This window comes from Vipera berus, assembly GCF_964194415.1.
Source record: "Vipera berus genome assembly, chromosome: 6".
Classification (NCBI taxonomy): Eukaryota; Metazoa; Chordata; class Lepidosauria; order Squamata; family Viperidae; genus Vipera; species Vipera berus.
In genome coordinates this window covers 68,303,744-68,323,188 of record NC_138208.1, presented here as the reverse complement: position 1 = coordinate 68,323,188, position 19,445 = coordinate 68,303,744, and the positions used below count along the sequence as shown (strand labels likewise).

The following is a 19,445-nucleotide window of genomic DNA, read 5'->3' as shown; positions in this document are numbered from 1 at the left end:
ACTTGGGCGTCCTCCTGGACTCACGGCTCAATTTTGAAGACCACATAGGAGCCGTGACCAGGGGGGCTTTTGCACAGGTTCGCCTGGTGCGCCAGTTGCGTCCCTATCTGGACCGAGACGCCCTACGCACAGTTACTCATGCGCTTGTTACCTCCCGTCTGGACTACTGTAACGCTCTCTACATGGGGCTGCCCTTGAAGACCACTCGGAGGCTTCAACTGGTGCAGAATGCGGCCGCGCGAGTTGTAATGGGGGTCTCCCGATACTCCCATGTAACACCTCTACTCCGTGAGCTGCATTGGCTTCCGGTTGCCCTCCGGGTGAAATTCAAGGTGCTGGTTATTACCTATAAAGCCCTACATGGCCTGGGTCCGGGCTATTTGAGGGAACACCTGCTGCCGGCATCAAACGCCCTTCGCCCAGTGCGCTCCCACAGGGAGGGTCTGCTCAGGGTGCCGCCGGTGAGAGATTGCCGGCGGGTGACACCCAGGGATAGGGCCTTCTCAGTGGGAGCGCCTGCCCTCTGGAACCAGCTGCCGGTGGAGCTGAGGACTGCCCCCGACCTCCGATCATTCCGCCGGGGCCTGAAGACCTGGCTCTTTGAGCTCTCGGGCCCAGGCTGAGGAGAAATTTTAATTGGGGTTTTAAGTATACAGGGTCAATTTAATATTTTTTAATTTGGTTTTTTAACTTTTGTATGGTGGATTTTTTAATTTCCTGTAAACCGCCCTGAGTCCTCAGGGAATAGGGCGGTATATAAATGTGAATAAATAAATTATAAACACTAGATTAACAGATGATATCTTGTAAAAGTAATGACCAAAAACTGTCCCTCTAAAATTACACATCCATAAATTAAATTAATGTGATATAATTTATTATATTGTTGCAATTTGTATTCCATAGCTCAGTGATAAGAATATACTGTTCATGGAATGGATTTATATTTAATTCTTAGCATCTCCAGTTGAAAAGAATTATCAATACTGTGCTGTTGATAACTGACTTGGATTTGCTAAACCACTAGCTTGATGATATCAAGCAACATCATATGCTCACCAGAACACAGAATATTTTATGGCCCAAAGGCATCATTAAAACTTCAACTAAAAACATTATAAAACAGATTTTATAATAATACCATATGAATTAGGAGTTTGTTTGTAAATAGTATTTAATTAGGTGACTGGATTACAATAACAATGTGCCTAGATTAGAGAGTTTATCAGACAATCTTCATATTGGATACCTTGGCTAGCACTCTTGTCATTTTACTACTCAACCAATCCCTAATAAATGTGTATCTTAAAAGCATATGTAAAAAGAATAAAATGTTTATGCGTTCTTTTTAGAAATGTTTACTAAAGGTTTTAGTGTTCTCAACACCTGAATGGTTTGCATACGGAAATTGTATTTATAGAAGGATTAGCCACAGGCATAAAAATTACAAACATATTGATGTACTTTAAGAACTGACATTTGGTATTTCTTTGACATTGACTTTTAATGGTAAAAGATCTTAAGGTACAGTATCTGAATTAATGTGCTTAGAATAAGGAATAGAGAAATCTAATATCAATAAGCTCTAATGTCAATATGCCCCAGCAGGCATCTCTCTTAGTAGCCATCAGATTCCTTATCCCTCCTATTCATATCAAACATGTCTGGAAAACTATTTTTCATTGAAGCAAATCTCATTGTGATTTCTGATAAATGGACCCCTTGTAACATTCCCATGCCAACTACTTTGTGAGATCCTGTCCTCATATACCTGTTAATCCAATAAAGTGTCTTTTTACTGATGGACAGAATGACATAATGAAATATTACCCTCATTTTTTGGTTGATTCTTGATTGCATTATCATTTAAAATTGAGCTGAAGACACTACTTGGGAACAATTGAGTGGACCCTATGAAATCAAGAATACTAAACTCCAGGGCCTCATCCCATTTCTATACATCGAGTTCTTTTTAAATGCATGAATTTTCATGTAGTTCTAAATATTAAAGTTTGTCACGCTTGATATTTAGAAAGAAAAATAGGATAGTTAAATAAACATAGTATGTGCTACATGCAAATTCAAAGCTAGGCTTTCTATGTAGTTGTGAGATGTGCCATTCTGTTCCATGTGTCTTCATTCCTAAAATCATTGAATTCATATTTACCAGGTTGATTCCAAATTATTTAAAATGCCAGAGAGAATATTGATAAAATAGATCATGCATATATATACTCGAGATCTGTGAAAGAAAGATTATGTGGTTACTAAGACATGACACTGACTTGATGGCACACAATAGTCACGAAGGTATTTCTAATTAGCAGAAATTACACAACACTCATTTGTGCATAATCTAAGCTATTTATAAAATGAACAATATATTCTCAATATATTTAAATTTTATTTTAAATATTGCAAAAAGCAAGCATGTTATAATTTAAACAAATGTTCGGTGCATCTTGTCTATCAGGGCACAAATTTAAAACTCTTCCTTCCCTTTCCTAGATAATTTATATATTCTGTTGACAACCCTATAATAATCTTATATAAACTATATTGGAGTACTATTTCCTACTCTAGTGCTTACATCTTAAATATAATGTAGGGTTAAGAGAAGCAGCAAAAAAGAACAATGGTAATTATCAAAGGACTACTTTGTAAGGAGATGAGTGGCATAGAACTTTAATAAATAATTGCTTTTATGAAAAGTTAAAATGTTGAGATTTACATTTATACAGGATGCAGAAAATAAAATATTTCCTTTTAAGTGAAAGACCTTTAGATACAAATAAAGGTACTACTTCATGCAACATGAAACTACAGAATCCCATCTCACATATATTTGTTTTGAAGAGAAATTGAATCCATGGAATATAGGGTTCCGTGCGCCTTTGGTGTCTAGTCATGCCGGCCACATGACCACGGAGACGTCCTCGGACAAGCGCTGGCTCTTCGGCTTTGAAACGGAGATGAGCACCGGCCCCTAGAGTTGGAAACAACTAGCACACATGTGCGGGGGAACCTTTACTTTTACCTTTATAGTTTCTAGGCAAATTGCTATCAATTACTTCCACATCAGAAATATGCCTTTTAATATTAGTTCCTAGAGAACATGAGCAATGGATGCTACTGGACTAGTGTCTAACTTGTAGGTTTCACACAGAAATGTGGTTGGCCACTGTAGGAACAATGTTAAATCAGACAGGCTTTTAGTTTGATCCTATAAATTCCATGACAGTGTCGCATATTTAGAAACTGATGCAGGAAAAAAAAGCCTGAATACAAATTCATTTTCTAAGTAACAGTTACATCCAATTTATTTGAATGGTGAAAGACAAACTGGTCCTGTCATTTTATTAAGCAGGTTCTGGAAACTAATCTTCAATACTCAAAGGAGCAACTGGATTATATATGGGTCTCTCACTTTTTGCTTGTATCTTTCCATAGGTAGTTTCAAAATCTTTTTTTGTTCCATTGAGATATTTTATAGTTCCATTCTTCAGACTGTATCCTAGGGCATCTAATTTTTTAATCCTATATTGTATTATCTCTGTTGATAATTCTAATACAGCAGGCGACTCTTTAATTTGTTCTATAGAAATTCCCTCCTTCAACAGTTCATTTAGTCTTTCTTTCAGAACTGGAGCTGAATAATAGAGAAGGGCAGGGCACTGTAATATTAGCTTTTTTAATTCTTGATCATTGCAGTTGAAGATGGTCTTTGAAAATAAAAGGCTACTCTGCATATTGCTAGGATTAAGTTGAAAAATAAATCCTTTGAGCTTGGACAACAAGCTTAGAACTTCAGAATTGGTGAATTGATTGTTTTGAAGAAACTCCAGGTTTTCTTGGACAGTAGTAGAAGTATTTAATAAAATAAATGGATTTTGACTCAATAATTTCAGTAGCCAGTTTTTCAAATTTTCCTGTGAACCACCTAGTCTTAAATAGTTTCTTTGCAGAGATTCTATCATATGCTTATTCTTCTCAACAGGATTGTGAAAAATATTTGATGCACTTGTTAAAAATCGGCAGATGATAGCATTCTTCAGCCCCAATGCTTTGAAGAATCTAATGTTGGCCTTCTGATTTTCATAATGTTCAACATTAAAAAAAGCATCTGGAAACCGTTTTATTAACTCCACTATCTGCTTTTCATTTTGACAGACAGATAACCACAAATCTCTCTGACAAGTGATATTGGTAGGACTACAAAGAATGGCTTCAGGACAGCATTCAAAAATATGTGCTACTGAAGGTCGATCAGCTCCAATTGTTTGCAAAATATTAGCTATTTCTTTAATATATGACATCTCTTTTGACAACACCCATGGCTTCAGCCTACGGATTTTGTTTATATCCACAGATAACATGGACAGATTTTCTACAATGACTTTATTCTCCTTTCCTAAAGAAGTATCAGTTGCATATCTCAAATGCTGTAAAAGGTGTCCATTCTTTTTTTGATAGAAGACTGATAAAGCTGGCAATAATAGGCAGGGCTGAGTTCTAGCCAAAAATTGCATATAGAAATTTGGGACAATATAAGCCATTTCATTCTATCGTCAAGCGCCACATCAGGAAAGGCCTGTAAGAACCAAAGCATAAAATATTAATGCTATGTCAAATTCAAACTTGGAAAAAAGCAAGAAAAATAAATTCAATAATCTTAATAATCCCAGATACATGACTAGAATATGCAACATTATGCAACTATTTTTTCCTCAGTTATTTATTCAAGCAAAAATGCTAATATAATGTAGCAGACATGACTTAACTGAAAGACTATATATTATTAAATCTCATCATGACCTTTAATTGGCTGGAAGGGTGCATCCATAGAGCTACAATTTTTGAACCAAAGCACCTGAAATGGGCTAACTTACAGAATGTGTCCAAAATCCAGGACCAATGATTCCTGAGGGAATGAGATTTGGATACGTTAGGGCTGCTTCAATACTACTGACTGCTGCTGTGTTACTACTAAGATGGTCACATGATCTTCATTTTGAACATTCCATGACAGTTTCCCAGCAACTCTGGCAATCCCTCACTCCCTTTCCCCTAGCACAGGGGTCAGCAACCTGAAACAGTGAAAGAGCCACTCGGAACCGGTTCCCTCACAAAAGGAAAAACGGAGCCACAAAAAATGTGTGCGCATGTGCGTACATGCGCGCATGCGCAGAACAGGGTTTGACTGAAGAGTGGAGCCAAGGCGAGATATGCACCTACCCTGCATATTTGAATTGATTGGTTAAACTTTTTTAGTCCCACTTTTTTTTTTTGGACTGCACATGGCAGAGGACTGGGAGCCGCAGGAGACGGCTGAAAGAGCCGCATGCGGCTCCGGAGCCGCGGGTTGCAGACCTGTGCCCTAGTAGCAGCCACTTCAACTGCCTGCTGGGGAGGTTTCCAATATTCCATCAAATTCCCAAAAGGAAACTCAGTGGGGAAGCTAGTAGGAAGTCAGAAGTAACTGCTTTTTTGCCCCTCCTTGGTCATTCTGTTTCTCTGCTTAAGTAAGGAAATATCTCTGAAAGGATGACCCAGTGGGGCATGGATTGTCTAAAGGTAAAGGTTCCCCCGCACATGCGTGCTAGTCGTTTCCGACTCTAGAGGCCGGTGCTCATCTCTGTTTCAAAGCTGAAGAGCCAGTGCTTGTCCGAGGACATCTCTGTGGTCATGTGGCCAGCATGACTAGACGCCAAAGGCGCACGGAACGCTGTTACCTTCCCACCGTAGTGGTCCCTATTTTTCTACTTGCATTTTTACGTGCTTTCGAACTGCTAGGTTAGCAGAAGCTGGGACAAGTAACAGGCACTCACTCTGTTATGCGGCACTCAGGATTCGACCCGCCAAACTGCCGACCTTCTGATCGACAAGCTCAGCGTCCTAACCCACTGAGCCACCGCATCCTATTATGGATTGTCTAGTGTCATCTAAATCCTTTCTCTTCAAATAAAATGCTGTGATTGTGATACAATTGATGAATTCCTTCTCAATTGCCTCTTAAAATATTTTTGCCTATTTAACAAAAAATCCTGACCTTCCCATTCCATTCAAATTAAATTATGTGAAAGCTCGCTTTGGATTGTAATGATATACACATGATAACTAAACGTTAAGTAGCAGCAAAGGTCCAAACAGACATATTTCTTTTTTTTAAATAATATTTTATTAATCTTCCAATTTTACATTTAAGTATTTAAAAAGCAATGTGGTGACTGGGTTAATCAATAGTTCAGTAACAAAATCTTTAGTGCAAATCTCAGGTTACAACATCAAATATTCCTTCTCTTTTTCCCTCAACATTTACTGTCTTGTATTCAAGCTAGTACAGTTCTAGTTATATCAACTAAATAAAAACATCATTACATTTATCAATGAATTTTTAGCTTATACATATCTTACATTCAATCTTCATAAACAATCCATATCCTGTTATTAATTTTTACCCAATTTTTAGTTTCTCATTATTCAAATTTAACGTTTGATATTTATAATTTTCAGGCTTTGGGTAACCAAGATTTCCCTTGTCTCAATTCATAACAAAATATAGTATCAATATCCAAAATACATTTTATCTATTTGAATGTAATCTTGTTCTATTTCCTAAAAGCTATTTCCCACCATATTAAATCATCTACAATAACATCCCCTTTAATAAATCAAAACCATTATGTATGTTACCTGGGTTAATCAATAAATCAAACATATTCATAATAATTTTCTTTTCCCATTTAGGTCTAATTTTTAAATATTAAATAGATAGATAAAATCTTTATTTTCAACTAATTTCCATTGGTCATTTTAAATCTAATGACCAAAATTCCCCTTATTTCAACATCTCTCTTTAACCCTCTAATTAATAATATGAAATCCCCTCTAATAAGTTAAAATCCCAATTTTCCTCAACCTTATTTTGGCTTTCTTCCTTTGCCAATGAGGCTTCCATATCAGTACTTTTAGATCGTCAAATAGATCTCCCTCTATTACGGTATTATATATGTTATTTGGAGTAAAGGAGACTATGTAATTGCCAGTTTTCTGGAAGAACCAGCCCATTTGTAGTTGTTAAATTGTGTCCCTGTTATTCCAGCTCTCCATGCTTGCTTCTCTTCCATTCAATCTCTTCTTCTTCTTTCTCAAATTTCTTCTGATTTATATATAAAGTCATTTCCATTTTCAGTGTTGTCACTTCTTTTTCTGGATTTTCCATCAGATGTATTTGTTGGTCAATTGAGTCCTCTGTCTTAATAATTGATTGTCCCACTTCTTCTGTTATCTTCTGCATTGTTGGTTCTTTGGTTGTAGTCAAAGTTTGGGTTTGTGTATTTAAGCTGGTGTCTTGATCTTTTATATTAGGTCTTATCACAAGCTGAAAGAATGGTTTCATGTATTGCTTTCAACATGGAAAGAACTTTTCCTAGTCTTCATCCATCTCTTTCACATGTTTATAAATAGCCTTTCTAGTAAAAGTTGTTTGTCAAGCAAAATTTTATAGTCCAGGGTATTTCAACATCTCATATAGTGACCAATATTCCTCAAGTAAAGAGATAGGAAAGCAATTTCCCACATAAAACTTTGAAAGTCAGTAAATGTTTGCATTCACAGTTCAAGAAGGCCAGTTATGCCACCCAGCTGTTCTCTTACAGTTAAGTCTCTCACAGGTGGTGCCAAGGTCAGAAAACTCTTATCTAAGGTCTGGGCTTCAAGCCAAGTCTCTTTTAGGAAATAACAAGTTGTAATACCAAACTTCACCACAAGATGTCACCAAAGCCATTTAAGGTTTTCTAAGTCCAAAATTTTTCTAATCCTTTTTCCAATTTTATTTCTTTTTTGTAGATAAAAAATAGAAATAGGAAATAGTAGAAATAGGAAAACTTTTGGTCCCCAAGTTTCAGGAACATGTAAGTCCAATTAGATTAAAATTGTTCATTTAATGCTTTTGATTCCCCTGGATAGTCAAACGCCACTATTCTTAGAGGGTGGGATAGAAAGTCCCTTCCCTCTCTCTTCACAGGGGGAAAGATATTTCAAGTAGCTTTTACAGGAAGAGAAGGTAAAGGGTAAAGAGAAGATCAGATCTCACCCAGTTTCATCCGCACTGCTTTTGAAGTGCTTATGGTGAGTTTGACTTCAGCTGTCTGCAGCCTAATGATGGGCCATATTGCTCTGGCCGGTCTTTCCTCTGCCAGTTTGGAGGGCTGCCCTGGATCGAGCGGAAGTGCTGCCGCCCTCCTGCGATCAAGCGGGGATTCCCTCCTTGTTCGCCGCCCCTACAGGGCAACTTTCCACCCTTACCAGGGTCCCCCAGCAAAGGGAAGTGGGATGTGGAAGACGGAGCTCACCAACCGGAAATCCAAACAGACATATTTCTTTTGTTGTAATAGTATATGTAGGTAGCAAACAAATCTGAACAAAATAACACCTCTGTAATAATTCCTGCCTTATTTCCTCTTTGATCACACAGCTCTGCCTGCCATGGAAACTGGGAAGAGTATGTAAACAAATAAAATACTAGAAGCAACTGTTACCAGGTAACTTTTCTGATTGTATGTCTAGCAGCTTTCTTTTTGCCAATATTTTTGAAGGCATTTGCAGACTTTTTAACTGTTGTTTCACATAGTGGCATTATGCCACCTTTTAAGTGGGAAGACTTACATTTTTAAAGCTTAAAAATAAGCTTTCCTCGAATCAGGCTCAAATACTAGTGGGCAGGTAATATGAATTTCTTAACCCTGTAATAATAAAAGTAGTTTTTAAAAATATTTTTAATATTATCTACATTTTTGAAGGTTCCTGGGGATTCTCTATTCAAATACCAACTAATCAACCCACCTATTCCACTGAGTGTTATGTTCCTATATTAAGAGCATTTAATAGCATTCCCTAACAAATCTCTAGTTGAGATTTCCGCCTTCCCGTTTTTATTACCTAAAGCATTTCAATTTTTCCCGTAAAAAACGTTGAAACGGCAGCCGCAGATAATAAACAAGTGACAATGACTACACGTGCAACCGCACACCTAACTATGTTTAACTCAATCCTGCGTTATTCAACGTAGCTGGCGAGCCGAAGTGTTTAAATCACGCAGCCAGAGATCTCAAAGCGGGGAGTGAAGGCAGCCAGCATTGTTTGTGATTGCAATGCGCCAAAAATACCGGCAGGAGCTCGACGACACTGTAATTTTGCGAACGAAACGAAGCGTCTCTACACCGGATCGAGTCTTGCCTTCCTTGGTAAAAAAGTCTGCGCAAGCTTCGAGGCGAAATGTTCCGGAGAAACCATATCTACGTAACAGAGCGCATCTACCCCTGTTGAAAATGCAATAGGTTCGCCACGTCCTGCCTAGAAGCAGCCGGCCCTAATCCTGCCCTAGGCCAGGGGTCGGCAACCTCGGCTCTTTTATGACTCGTGGACTTCAACTCCCAGAATTCCTGAGCCAGCTATGCTGGCTCAGGAATTCTGGGAGTTGAAGTCCACGAGTCATAAAAGAGCCGAGGTTGCCGACCCCTGCCCTAGGCAAACTAGCAGGCCTTGTCCCCCTTCCTCTGTTGACCCAGCACCGCCCTCCTCCCCTACCCGAAGACGGACAAACTTCCTAGCCAAGAAGCCACCGTGAGTCACGACTTACCGGGGGTGCCAGCTGCAGAAACTAGGCTACTGGCGTCACAGGCCGTGTTCTTGAGCCATACCAATGCCCGAGGTGGGGGAGTTGCGATGGCAGAACAAACCATTTCCGATTCAGCTTAGTGGCTGTATTCACGTGCTTTCAAATCGTACATTTTACAAATTCCGACGAGTTTTTGAACTTTTTGAAAGATTTATTCTAATATTAGTTTTTGTATCTAAAAAGTAGGGTGTTTTTTTTACAGAAATGTATAGATGCATTGAAATCTTTCCCCGCTTCTAACAGCAGAGCCGCAGACCAAATATGACTTTTTTTAAAAAAAAACTTCCTTATTCTGTGATGTATGAACTGCATTGTCTCCATCCGGCTCTCTTCCTCCCAGGAAGGAAGGAATCAGGACTTTCTCATTAGCAAAATTCCTTGCTGCCAATACAAATTTTTACCTCTTTGTATTGTTGTTGAAGCGGAACTAGCAAAGCGTGGTGTCACTCCCACAAAGGCTTGTCTATACTTTACAAAAACGATTTCAACAAGCCTTAGGATGTTTGTAAAGCAGCCGGATTGTATTGTGGGTTACTTTGTTTATGCTGAAGAATAACTTCACATACGTACATTCGGATTGCAACATACATTTTGCTAATATTTTAATCAGATGCATTTCCTGTTGTTAGTTACTTACTGTTTACATTGCAATATCAATCTACACAATAATTTATGGAATATTTTAGGAGCAAAAGTGAACTTTGCTACCGAAATATATACAATCAGAAAAATAATAAGAAAAGGAACATGAGGTCAATAGAAGTTGTTTTGCTTTGTTTTTCTGTGGTGAGGAAGCCATTTGAAATCAAGGCTGGCTTTCGGTGGCTGAAGAAGTAGCAGCATGCAAGGATTTCACAATACGAATCAGTTCTAATTAGAATTTCCATAGAGGAATTCCATGCTGGTTTATTTGACATAGTTTGGACACTTGGAAAAATTTCATAAGCCAATGCTGCAATGTAGGAATGCAGATTTTAATGTTTTGCTCATAACTGACAGAAAAGTAGGATGGAATTCACTAAGCCAAGATCTGTAATGACCCTATCCACCTCAGTAGTTCTTCAACTTTAAAGTTTTATTTATTTATTTATTTTCATATAATATATTTGCACACGTGCATTTTAATTTCAAATAAATTTACTGTAGGTGGATACAGATGTTTTCTAAACATGGCTGGAAGTTTTACTTGCTTCCATACCTTTCCAAATGTGCTAAACTTTATTTGAAGTTTTGGGAAACTGTGGCCTTAAAAGTAGCACATGGCATTGTCTGGCAAGGTAAATAAATGTTTGTATCCAATGGAGTCACCAATATTCCATTGCAAACATATCAAAGAATGCCCAATTTGGGCCTGACATCAAAGGAGCATGACTGGCAGGATAGTGGACCATAAGAACTTTCAGTGATCATACAGGTATTTCTCCATGAGCCATACTGTACGTGATAGGACTCCAATATGCCAATGGTGCAAGGTTTCCACAATATCCTCCATTTCATCGCAATCAACACATGCTCTGTAGACTGCAACTTAAAACTGATGGTGGCTTCAGTTCGTTCATTTCATCGATACTGTAAAAACATTCATTGGATGCTCATTTTTAATTTGCATCAAAAGAAAATGAAAATTTCCTTTCTAAATCCATCAAACATACAGCTTCATATATAACTTCCTAATTTAAAAGTAATATACTTTTAAACCAACGTAATAGTCACAATACTAGATGCAGAGATTCTAATTATCGTAAAACTTAATTGTATAGGAGATTAAAAAAAGAATTAAGACTATTGAGAAACTTAAAAAGAAACAAGCATATAAAGGTGTACAGCACATAATTAAAAACCCACAGAATGTTAGCACCACCTTGCACTAACGTCATAGGACAACCATAAGATAAGAAAATTATAGGTTTTATTATACTTCCAACTTTAAGATAATTTCATGTGTAGATATCTCTCCCTTCATGCTCTTTAAATAATGTTAGATGTTTGGTGTCATTGTGCTTAGTCACTTCTTGATTGCTGTCACTGGCCAATAGATATAAAATTCAATTAAAGTGTGATAGAATCCTTGCTACTTGTTAACTGCACAGCCAAATATTGAGATCTCTTATTCCTAGAACTTGATTGGAAATCCATGACTAGAAAGAAGCTTCCTAATTATTCTTATTAATATTTTATATATTCTATGTGAAATTGGAAATTATTACTATACCTGGACCAGGGTCATTCAAGACATTTTGCTTGCTTAGTCATAGAGTCCAATAAAGTCCACCTGTTTTCATGTGCTAAAGACAACAGGACTAGCAGTGAATCTTTATTTTGTGCAGTTTGCACAGAAGTGTCTGAATTTAATTCTCCCAAATCCCCTTTTCTGAGCTGGAAACAAAGACCCTACCATTAAAATTACAACTTAGAAGTTACCGAATGACATTGGCAGGAGATTTGGAATAAATAGTCTAAAAATATTTTTATAGTATTTTTCTTTACCCAAGTTTCCCCCCCCCTTAAATGCAGTGCAAAAAGAGGTCATAGTACTATCTCATTTGATTTCAAGAAGGGAAGACTTCTTGAAAATTGGAAATTTTCAGATGTTGTATGTCCTTGAATAAAGAATTCCACATAAACTGAAAGGTTGAGTACTCATGTCCAATAACTGCCCAGAGAAGTTTGAGATTGTTGATCTAGTTTGGGAGTGGGGAAGGGTAATATGCATATGTTCCATTGAACTGGAAATAATAAAAATGGAATAAACCCATATTTATAAGCTATGTACAAGTAGACATACAATATAGGGTTTCCTAGCTGTACATTCCTATGTATGTATCTATCTTGCCTCTCAAGTAAGTGTGCATGATTCTGCAGGTTGAATATATAGTTGAAAATACTGAGCTGAAAGCACTCATTTGCAAATAGGGGAAGCTATTTCATGGTATCCCTTCCTTAAATTAATCTTGGATCAATTTCCCTTTGAAAGTGGAAAGTACTAGGGTTTTATGGTGGATTTATAATTATTCATTACATTTCAAATGAAGTGGCTAAGCAGAATTTCACAAAGTACAAAGTAAAGTATATGGGTAATATCAGATTTGCTGTCATATTCTTTTTGCGTAACACAACTCTTAACACTGCTTTTTCAGTGCTATCAGGACAGTTTTCCAAATGGGACTGATTTCCCAAAAGTAGGAAAATGATCCCATATATGTAGATATAAAATATATTGTCATAATATACAAATCCATTCAGCAAAGGTGACCAACAAGCAAGTACTAGAGTGCATAACACCAGACGTCACCAGAAGGAAAAATCACAAAACTCTGTCCATTTATTTTGGCTATGTCATGCAGGGGAATTCACTGGAGAAAGCAATTATGTTGGGAAGAGATAGAAGTAAAAGGAAACCAGGCTGCCAGAGAACATGATGGCTGGACATCATCAAAGCTGACACCAGCCAGAACATAGAAAAATTCAAAGAAGCAGTGCAAGATCGGAAGATGTGGAGAGACCTGGCCCATAGAATTGCCAAGAGTTGGACACAACTTAATGGATAACATCATCATTGTACAAATTCAGGGACAGCTATCTTCACATAATAAGTCTCTAATCTTCAGAACTGCCATAAAATCAACAGATCTATTTATTAAATCATCTATTACAAAGGTGATACTAAATGTAAATATATGCTAAAATGATGTGTAGAAATGTTTGTTTTCATTTTTTCCCCCCAAGCATGACACAGAATTTTTTTAAAGAAACAACTACAAACTATTTGCAGTAGTCAGGAATTACTGGGTGTAGGCTTATTTTTGTGGAAAATAAATGAAGGTAGACTGGCCTTGCCTAATCTAATGACGTTTGCCACATCAAGTACTTCCTGCTATTGTCTACCTTTACTTAAGAGCAGGATCAAGGCCATCACTTATTCCATCTAGCAAAGTTATAGCTTAATAATTTTAAACTTTAGAGAGAATATATAACTCTTCCTAACTCTATGGTTTTGTTCTTCTTAGGAGATGTATATATGGGATCAGACTTGCAAGTCAAAGCAGATATATATACAACTAACTTTATTCAATTATAATTATTTTTGTAAATAATTAATAAATAATTATATTTATTTCTTTTAAACCAACCTGGAAGGATTTTTTTCCAAAATGATTTAGTTGTTTAGAAAACATAAATAAAAGGTAATTTAGTTGCTACAAGATTCTACACTATGACCACAACTGAGTCCAAAATTTGTGTTGTTAAGTGAGACATTTGTTAAATGGGTTTTGCCCCACTTTACGACCTTTCTTGCCACAGTTGCTAAGTGAATCATTGCAGCTGATAAGTTACTAACCCGGTTAAGTGAATCTGGCTACCCCATTGACTTTACTTGTCCGAAGGTCACAAAAGGTGATCACATGACCCTGGGACACTGCAATGGTCATAAATATAACTCAGTGGCCAAGTATCTGAATTTTGATCACATGATTATGGGGATGCTGCAAAAGCCATAACTCTGAAAAGTCACTTTTTTCAGTGTCATTGTAACTTTGAACAGCCACTAAACAAACCGTTTGAAGTCGAGGACTACCTGTATTTGCAGTGGTATACATTGGCCTATACATAACTGTATGATTAAACTGATACATATTTACAAATGAAAAATATTTCTGAAAAATACTTTTCACTATCTATAATTGGTAATATATGTAAAACATTTACATCAAGTTTATGGAAAGTAGTACTGAAAATATGAAAATATTCTCTCATAGGGACTTTAACAATGCAGTACAGGTGATGAGGAGCAAAAATGAGGAAATTTACCAGAAAGGTCAGTGATTGCAAACATAATTTCATGCAAATAAAAATCTCAGCAGGCAGATAATCGCTAAGTGTGTTGCAGAGGCTTGGAATACATCTACCGTACTTTGTCAGTCAGTGATATGGTCTTCTTCTCATCTTTATCTCTAATTTTTGTTTGTTTAGGAAGAATCTGACTTTCTAAGCCTGAAACAGTTTTTCCTTAAATATACAGAACAAACAATGCTTGGAATATTACATTCAGTTACCTTTTACAGGGGTCCCCAACCCCCGGTCCATGGACCGGTACCAGACCGTGGCATGCCAGCAACTGGGCTGCCCAAACATACATAGGGATGCAGGCAACAAACAAAACCATGTACTCTCTGGTCTCTGGAAAAATCTTTCTCCATGGAACCAGTCCCGGGTGCCCAAAAGATTGGGGACCTCTGGCCTATTAGTATACTACTAAGCACCACTTTTGCTAAATGTAAGTCTATCATGTGTTTTCAATGTAGTCATCCAGGTGGCTTTTTATGGGCATGGCAGCTCCTGGACCAAGGGTTCAAATATAGTACTTGCAACACATAGATTTTTGCAGGTTTCTTCATCATAAGAGAGAGAAAAAGAGCATGTTTTTTAAAGAGAATGTAAATTATGTCACAAAGACCCAACAAAAAAGAATATTAGATTGCATGCTAGTGTGTTATATATTGTATATACATTGTAATATACTTGGTGTAGTAGTTCAGGTGCTGACCTAGAAACCAGAAGACTATGAATTGTAGTCCCGCCTTAGGCATAAAAGCTGGCTGGATGACTTTGGGCCAGTGACACACTCTGAGCCCAACCCATCTCACAGGGTAGCTGTTATGGGAAAAAGAAGAGGAGGAAAAAGTATTATGAGGGTTCACTGCCTCCAGTTACTTATAAATTTTCTACGGTACCCAATTTCTCTCCATCCAGAAAAGCTCCCCACATCCCATCTCTGGTGGTCCAGGTGATGCAAATGTGGTACCACTTTCTGTCACTGATGAAGAGGGAAGCTGGGTGACCTTGTCATTGATTAGGAGTTCAATGGGGTTGTTCCCCCCACTTGATCAATACTATTTCATTGGTAAGAGAAGGGTGTCCCAATTCCAGGGGATACACCAGATTTCAGCCATAAACAGATGGTGAAGGCATAGAGCTCAGGAAGCATCTTCTTGATCTTCCTGTACAAGTAGTTGGCGCGAAGAGGGAGGGAGATTTTAAATTCATCCAGTGCTTTAAAGGCGCAAGTTACTTATAAAGTATTAAAGGTGGGATAAAAATCTAATAAATAATAACTGTTTACAGATACAATATAAGGACTATCTTATATTTATTCTGATTGTTTTCCAATTGCAAGCTACCTCATAAGGTTATCATGAGGCTAAGATATAAAGTAACATTTAAGGTTGCCAGCTGATGAGAAAAATATTTGGTTATTGTTTATTTAAACAAAGATTTAAAAAATGGTAGGCTATGGATCAGGGGTGTCAAACTCAATTTCATTGAGGGCCGCATCAGCATTGCGGTTGCCCTCAAGGGGCCGGGTGGGTATGGCCAGGGTGGGCATGGCCTACTGGGTGGGCGTGGCGAGTGCTTATGGCATACCGGGTGGGCGTGGCCAGCTCTACATCGTTCGCATCAAGGGTGCCTATGGGGGCCTGGGCACTAGTGGGACAGATCTGAGAGTCTCTGGGCCAGGGCCAAGGCAGTGGGGGCCGTTCCCTCACTGTTTCCAGGATGGTTTCGCGGGCCACATGAAACCACTCCACGGGCCGGATCCGGCCCCCGGGCCTTGTGTTTGACATGTCTGCTATGGATCAACTGTGAGAAAGATGAAGTAGCTCTGCTCAGCTAAGTATTTTGACCTGCAGGAGGTTGAGAGACATTTCCCACCACCACCACCTACCATAATTGCTGTAGATTCTTCAAATTTCAGCCTTCTTTGAGATGGCAACCTCTATGGAAGAAGCAGGGTAAAGCAAGAGCCAACACCGCCCTGTAGAAATGATGTCCACTTCGCTGAGCAGATTAGATTGAGCAAAATAATAAACAGAGGATTTGAAACTTAGACTAGTCTTTAGCAGAAAAATGGAAAAGTATCAACCAATCCTTATGCCACCTAACTAGGGGCTCTTACTTATGGGAGAATGTGATGGGAGAAGGAGACAAATATAAGTTTCAAACTTTAGGTTTTATCTATTTTGAATCATAACCATTTGCAATTCCTGGTGTTCTTTGTATTAGAGGGCCTTTATACTACCTGAAATAAAAACTAGTCGATTTAAGAATTATATCCCTGAATCCCTGCCAGCCAGCCTTCTAGTTTAAGTATGAGTCTGGGAGAAGTCTGATGCTTTTCTGTTCCTCCCTTTTCCTTATGAGGGGAAAATGCTCAATGTAAACAAAGCAAAACATCAGCTGGAAACCCTCTTGCTTTCTCCAGTTCCAGATGTGGTGTGGCTCACAATTCTTGCTGGTTTACCTGTCATTCATCTTGTATAACAGAAGGAAAGCCCTTGAAGGTTTCCCTAGGTTGCCTTGTGTCCTCACATATGGAAGATTGAGTGAGAGTAGAGAGAGACACCAATATACTCTGGAATCGTTTGGCCTCCAGGTTGGATATGGGGCTGCGTGCAGCCTATAACAGTGATGGCGAACCTTTTAAAGACTGAGTGTCCAAACTGCAACCCAAAACCCACTTATGTGTGAGCCCCACTGATAGGGCTCGCAACTTGGGAGTCCTCCTAGACTCACAGCTTTCCCTAGAAGACCATATAATAGCTGTGACTAGGGGGGCCTTCGCCCAGGTTCGCCTGGTGCGCCAGTTGCGGCCCTATCTAGACTGGGATGCCCTGCGTACGGTCACTCACGCGCTCGTGACCTCTCGTCTTGACTACTGCAACGCTCTCTACATGGGGCTACCCTTGAAGACCACTCGGAGGCTCCAACTGGTACAGAATGCAGCCGTGAGAGTTGTGTTGGGAGTTTCCCGACACTCCCATGTCACACCTCTGCTCCGCGAGCTGCATTGGCTTCCAGTTGTCTTCCGGTGAGATTCAAGGTGTTAGTAATGACCTACAAAGCCCTACATGGCATGGGTCCGGAATACCTTGGGGAGCACCTGCGGCCGGCGTCAACTTCCCTCCGCCCAGTAAGCTCCCACAGAGGGCCTCCTCAGGGTGCCACTGGTCAAAGAATGCCGACTGGTGGCCCCCAGGGGGAGGGCGTTCTCTGTGGGCGCGCCGGATTTATGGAACCATCTTCCGGTCGAGCTCCGGATGGCGCCTGATCTCTGCTCCTTCCGGCGCGATCTTAAAACCTACCTCTTTGAACAAGCTGGCCTGGCCTGATGGGATGGGGTCGGGTTTTATAAACTGATCTTAACCTTTTAATTTGTATTAATTTATTACGGGCATTGCTATTTAATTACTTTTTAATTTTTGTATCTGGCTTTTTATTATGTATTGCCCTGTTCACCGCCCTGAGTCCTTCAGGAGAAGGGCGGTATACAAATTAAATTAATAAATAAATAATAAATAAATAATATGTAGTCAGGTGCTGGGTGAGCGTGACCCATTGGGTGGGTGTGGCCTATTGGGTGGGTGTGTCTGTGGTGGTAACGGCAGACTGGGTGGGACTAAAAAGTTAAATCAATCAATTCCAACTTTTTGAGATTTTTTTTTCCCCCGCGAGTTGAAATTGATTGATTGAACGGGTTTTGTTTTTTGTTTGCACATGGCGGCAGAGGCCTAAAGCGAAAAATTTTTATGAAACTCAGCTGAAGGCCTAGGACTGGGGCGACGGCGCGTGTGCCAACAGAGAGGGCTCTGTGTGCCACCTGTGGCACTCGTGCCATAGGTTCGCCACCTATGGCACGAGTGCCACAGGTGGCACACAATATAGCCTATTGAACAAATCCAGTTAGCAATACATGCTGCATCCTGAAAATTGCTGCCATATCTATATAAAAATGGAATGCACAAATAATATCATTTATCACAGCTGAACCAAATACTCTGTTCTTCTTAAGGGGCTTCAGAAAAAAGAAACTGAAGAATGTAGAGAAGAAATGATGTTAATCTGTTGTAGGAATGTCCAGGGCATATAACTTAATAACTCATAAGTTTTTAATTGAAAAACCGAAGTATTTTTGTGAAATGTTCACTAAAAATGTATCATTCCACCCCAAGGATAAATGTGCATTGTAGAAAACCACCCGACTGTCTTTATTTTGTATTTAAATTTTCAAATATAATTTCTGTGCACAGCATAACATTATACATTGAAAATCATGCACAATAAAGCCAAGTTTATTATAAAAATTCAACCCTGTGCAGAAAAAAAATACTTTGCTCAAACATTAATCTGAGATGATAGTCAAAGAATGATATATATGGAATCCATCTGAAATCTACTGTTCTAAGACTTGTTCATCTTTTTAAAGCTTATTTAAAGTAGCTTCCTAGTGCTATTATCTGTTTTTCCCCCAAACATCAAAACCATTGTGCAACTAAAACATTCAAAAGGAAAGTTAATAGGGGAGTTATCTATCATCCATTTTAAATGGCATAATTGTGGTCAATTCTAAAATGTCTTTCTTGATTTTATTCTAACAGTAAAGAATCCCTGATATACATTCTCTATTCTTATCAAAACATTAAGAGCTAAATCATACAAATATTAAAGTGGCTTCATTTTACTCTTCCCTTTTTCTTAGTCTAAATACCTCTATAGCTAAATTAATCTCTATTATAGAGTATGAGGCAACTGCCACAGGCAGCTGATGCTGTAGTTCACAAACATGTTATAGTACCTCCTTCCTAGTCATTTCCCCTGAACTTCTTATGCATTCTGTTGAATGGAAAACAAAGCTGATTATGCTACATTACCTGTCTTACATCCTTTAAACTAGGGTGGATTATAGGCTGCATCGGACTTAAAATAATCT

The 19,445-nt window shown here is 38.5% G+C and overlaps 1 protein-coding gene across 2 annotated transcripts; it reads right to left on the bottom strand.

Annotated features, from left to right (window-relative positions):
- Nucleotides 1-2,309: 2,309 nt before the first annotated feature.
- MTERF2 (mitochondrial transcription termination factor 2) lies at nucleotides 2,310-9,690 on the bottom strand. 2 transcript variants are annotated; one of them, XM_081332041.1, is made up of 2 exons: nucleotides 9,641-9,690; nucleotides 2,310-4,591 (listed from the first exon to the last, which is right to left on the bottom strand). In XM_081332041.1, the coding sequence occupies exon 2, from the start codon at nucleotides 4,554-4,556 to the stop codon at nucleotides 3,378-3,380; it is 1,179 nt and encodes a 392-aa protein (XP_081188167.1). In that variant the 5' UTR covers nucleotides 4,557-4,591; nucleotides 9,641-9,690; the 3' UTR covers nucleotides 2,310-3,377. The 2 variants fall into 2 exon arrangements, with proteins under 2 accessions (XP_081188167.1, XP_081188168.1); XM_081332042.1 differs by lacking the exon at nucleotides 9,641-9,690 and adding an exon at nucleotides 8,668-9,388.
- Nucleotides 9,691-19,445: the final 9,755 nt, after the last annotated feature.

What these genes read in the sequence shown, in the direction of transcription:
- MTERF2 (XM_081332041.1), bottom strand. Translation starts at nt 4,556, where the DNA reads ATGGCTTATATTGTCCCAAATTTCTATATGCAATTTTTGGCTAGAACT.